General features: G+C 40.6%; 1 protein-coding gene across 6 annotated transcripts in view; it reads left to right on the forward strand.

Annotated features, from left to right (window-relative positions):
• The window catches only part of lnx1 (ligand of numb-protein X 1), a 34256-nt gene extending 29962 nt beyond the window's left edge, over nt 1–4294 (forward strand). For 5 of the 6 annotated variants that reach the window (XM_026158714.2, XM_026158715.2, XM_080297922.1 and 2 more), the window contains 4 exons: nt 951–1128; nt 2213–2459; nt 3032–3190; nt 3296–4294. In XM_026158714.2, coding sequence (XP_026014499.1) covers nt 951–1128; nt 2213–2459; nt 3032–3190; nt 3296–3431 — 720 coding nt within the window. In that variant the 3' untranslated portion in view covers nt 3432–4294. The remainder of the gene's footprint in view (nt 1–950; nt 1129–2212; nt 2460–3031; nt 3191–3295) is intronic. The other variant, XM_026158716.2, reaches the window with a different exon arrangement.
• The last annotated feature ends 293 nt before the right edge of the window (nt 4295–4587 follow it).

A 4587-nucleotide genomic window follows, 5' to 3' on the forward strand; every position in this document is an offset into this window, starting at 1 on the left:
CTAAGCATAAAGAACAGAGATGACAAAATATCTTATGTGAGCTCGCTGTGCTGGGAGGTAACAAACTCTGCTCATTACACAGCATTATTGTTCATCAAAAGCCATCAAATAATCTGGGAAAAAACAGACAGAATTGACAGTGCTTTAATATGAAAGCCAGGTAATGTATTCAGTTTTCGCACTGTCATGCCATAAGGTCAGTCAAGTGATCTCTTGTTGTGAGTGCAGCTAAAACGTGTGAATGTGGCACATTAGCAAAGCAGGACAAGCTACATCCCACCAACCTCAGTGTGTCCATGTGTTATTCATTAGTATTCAACTCTGCCTCATATGACTCACACACTTGCTATGAATAAAACCTCATTCACTTTATCCCATGCAATGCCTCGTTCAAAACATCAAATAACACATCACGACTCTGTGTATGAATCTCTGCATTCAACATGGACAAAGACTGAGGAGGCACTTGAGCTGCCTAATGTTCTACCATAATAACCACCATATATTATACATTAACCAATTATGCTGACGAGGTCATTCATCAATCAGCTTTTAACTGTGTCTATGTTATTGGGCTCTTGTTCCCATAACCCAGCATGGGTGGCATTCATGTGACTTCTACCATTATTGCAAGTCTCACAGAAAACGCTCCTCATTATTATGCAAATGCACTACATCTAAATCTAATTACATTATATAATTTATTTAAGATGCCCTTGGTGTAAGTCATTATTATGTTTGGAGTGACGGTGCATGCGGACACTCAAAACACCACAGTGACAGCATCAGTTCTGAATGTGTGGTATGTCCATTAACATCACAGTTGGAAAAGAAAACGGGATATTAGGGGAAGGAATAAAAAACAACCTTGGTTGTTTTTAAAATCAGTCACTTTACAAAAAACTCTTTACTTCAACTATTTGTCTGTCTGCTTTCTGTCTCCTGTAAAGGACTCTTGTCAAAAGCCTGCATGTTATGAGAAGACAGTAAGTCTAAATAAGGAGCCGCATGACTCTCTGGGTATGACAGTGGCGGGCGGCATGTCCAGCCGAGGGTGGGACCTCCCCATCTACGTTACAAATGTGGACCCTGATGGAGTGGTGGGACAAGAGGGCTCCATACGCAAAGGTAAAATGAGTTGTCATCTAATTATGTAATCATTAGAATATTACTCATGTATTTCAGAAGAAATGTGATGTCTGTAATCTGTGCAAATAATTACTCATATAGTGGATTAAGCATGAGTTTCATTGCATAAAAATTCTGTCAGTATTTATGTGGGTTTGGTGATGAATACTTGTAACGAACAGATGGGGTGATTGATGAACATTTAAGGCTCATGTTTCATTATGAAGGTTATTCATGCAACAGAAAACTCTGGTGCTGCTGTGGTTCAGTGCTCCGCAAATTGGCTCTAAGAGATTTAAACAAAAACACAAACAAACATTAGCATAGCAGTGCTCGAGACTTGAACTCCAATTGCAATGCAGAAGAGAATTTGTCAAGTATCTAATTATTTTGCTACATGAAATTCGTCAAGACCGAACCAGCAAAACATGAAGAGACACACAATAGCTGTATGGAAGAGCAGCAGCCTTAAAATCCTGTAATGCTACTGAAGGCAGGGAGAGTGGAAGATTTTTAGCCCCAAATGCTGATTCCTGCATATTCACCTTAAAATAGAACCATATTAGGCCTTTCATTACTCTCAATCTCAATGCCTTAAACTCTGGTTATGAGAGGATTGAGAGAAATGCTGAGATGGGTGATAAGAAGTACAGTATGAAGGCTTAATAAAAATAGAAGTAAATTGAGTCTGTTGTCCTATTCATGGTTCAAGGTGCACATTATTGTATTCATAAGGGACAGAGCAGCAGCAGCTGCCTCCTTTTGTACGGTTATGAAACATGTTTGCGTTTTGTAATGGAGTGTTAATTTGTATTTGCATATCCTCACAGGGCAAATGTGTCCTTTGAGCTGCTTACTAGCAAGATGGACTCTGCGATTATCAATTTATCTTTGCACCACTTTCATCACTAGGAGGCTTTTTAAAGCACAGGTGGTGCTTAGTTTCCATCTCTTTGTCTTCTAGCGTGGAGGTTGATGAATATTAAATAGGCAGATGATGTGTCCCACGTCTTGTTTTAAGCTGTTATGAGGGTATCAGCCCCAGGCAGAGCTTGAGTTGTGCTGTCTATATCTTCCCCTGCAGGTGACATTTTGTTAAATGTGAATGGCATGGATTTGACAGGGGTAACACGAGGTGAGGCCGTGGCCAATTTGAAGAACACCTCCTCTCCTGTTGTGCTCAAGGTTTTGGAGATGCGTCCTCCAGAGGACTTTGTGCAAGATTGCACATTGCCACCTTGTCTTACGCCATCACCTACAGACAGCATCAAGAGCCCGGTGCCTAATGACGATTACTCCCCACTGTGGGTGTCATGGCTGCAGCTACCCAGGTAGAGTACCCACTGCTGCCTTTGCATCATCTCCATGTACAATTGTATGCTTTTTCTGAGGCCAGTATAAATTAAACCCCTCACACCGGTCCTTGTGACCTCTGCCAGCTGGTGCCAACTGAAATTTTGACAAAGCCAGCTGGGAAAGGAATGCTCATTATACTTTTAAAACTAACCTTTCAGCTTAAATATTTACCACTAAGATATCAGTTAAACTTTCTCTATGTTCTTAGCATATGAATTTAGAAGGTGTGTTAGAAAGACAGCTGTGTACTGATAACGACAAACAACTGCTGCTCCTAGTTTTATAAAGTATGATGAAACAGAGATGCAAAGAAACCAAGCACTAAGTCACAGTGAAAATTTAGCTTTGGACTGTGATTTGGTGCACTACTGATACAAAGTCCAAATCACACCTGCATTCAAAGGTTAGCCAGGCCTTTCTCTTTAGAGTGGGGCTCATTTCAGCACTCTATCTACAGCACACATGCTCAGTATAGATGCACAGTATGTGTAATCTAAAGATGCCGTTGAGAGATTAGTGTGATTAATCTCCCTCTTGGCTCATGCAGGCATCTCTACTGCTGCAAAGACATCGTCCTGCGGCGGAGCACTTCGGGCAGCCTGGGCTTCAGTATTGTTGGAGGTCAGGAAGAGGTCAACTGCAATCAATCCTTTTTCATCCGCTCGATTGTGGAGGGGACACCAGCTTACAATGATGGCAGGATAAGGTATCTGCTCGTTGGATATCACTTTTTTTCCACAATTGCCCATGGGCAAAATGTTTTAGAAGTCAAAGAAGATCATTTTCAATTCCCATTTCTCTGTCTGTGTAGGTGTGGGGACATCCTGCTTGAGGTGAATGGAAAGAGTACTTGGGGGATGACACACACAGCACTGGTTCGCCTTCTGAAGGAGCTCCGTGGCAGAATCACCCTGACCATAGTGTCCTGGCCTGGTAGCCTGCTGTAGCAGTGCTTTAAGCCATCCAGCACTGTTTCGGTGGCAGTGACCAAGGAATGTCAAAGGCAGAGCTTTAGTCTGGCTGACTACCTAATTTTGCTGTGAGGGAGAAGCTTAGAATAGTCGTGTAGCTGTTTGGATACCTCACGTCTGATGGACAGCCGTGACTTCGGCAGGAGTTTGGAAGGACATAAGACTGGATTGTTACCAGAGGTTAACGTGCCCCTCAGAAAACGCTGAACTGGGAGGATCCAGGCTTGAGACACTTTTAACTAAGATGTTGGGTGTTATCAGTTTAGAGGACATGATCATTCTCTGGCATCGAGTGGGAGTACCGACAGGAGACACAACATGTTGCCAATTCCAGTAGTTATATGTTAGGATATGCGTTAAGTTGGACTCACATTTCTCTACTGTAACTGTTGGGTGTCTAAAAAAGATCCAAGCACTTGTAATATGTTTATTTTGTTTGTTTGTTGTATGGCCTTTTAATGTAGGCTTTATTCTGTTTGTACTGACAGTGGTTGTCATCTTCATCTGTTGATCTGAAGACACGTTGCCAAGTAGTAGTCTGTGAGGTTTTTTATGTTATGTCAGAAGCTATGGCTAAACTATCAAACCACTGGCAAAGAAAATATCTGAAAAAATAAAGGATTAATGTGTTCATAACATGTTAAAAGATATTTAATTAGATAACAGTGTGGAGGCCTTACTAATTTTCTTACATTTAAGAAAAAAAATGACTTGGTTTCTGTGTATCAGTGGAAGGGCTGAGGCCCATCTACTGCAGTTCTATCTGTCACGCTTCGGCCTGTGTAGTATATCTGATGGTACATTTGGTTAACTGATCAATAAAATCATTTGAAAAATTGGTTGCTGTGACAAAGATGATTAAAAGCATATCACCCTGGGATTCACAAAGCTACATGTACACATTCCCTTCATCTGAAGAAAATCAACAGAAAAAGAAACAATGAAAGCATAGTGTACTAAACATTCATGAAATTATCCTTAGTTTTTCAAATAAAATTATTAATTTAAATGAATTATTACTACTGAAAATATTAATTTGTGAATGATGTTATCTATTAATTAATTTTCCGAAACAATATAATGTAAGAGGCCATAGGGCAGTTCTCTGTTAATCAGGCTGGGAGACTGAAAG

The sequence above is a fragment of the Astatotilapia calliptera genome, chromosome 23 (assembly GCF_964374335.1).
Source record: "Astatotilapia calliptera chromosome 23, fAstCal68.1, whole genome shotgun sequence".
In the NCBI taxonomy this organism is placed as follows: domain Eukaryota; kingdom Metazoa; phylum Chordata; class Actinopteri; order Cichliformes; family Cichlidae; genus Astatotilapia; species Astatotilapia calliptera.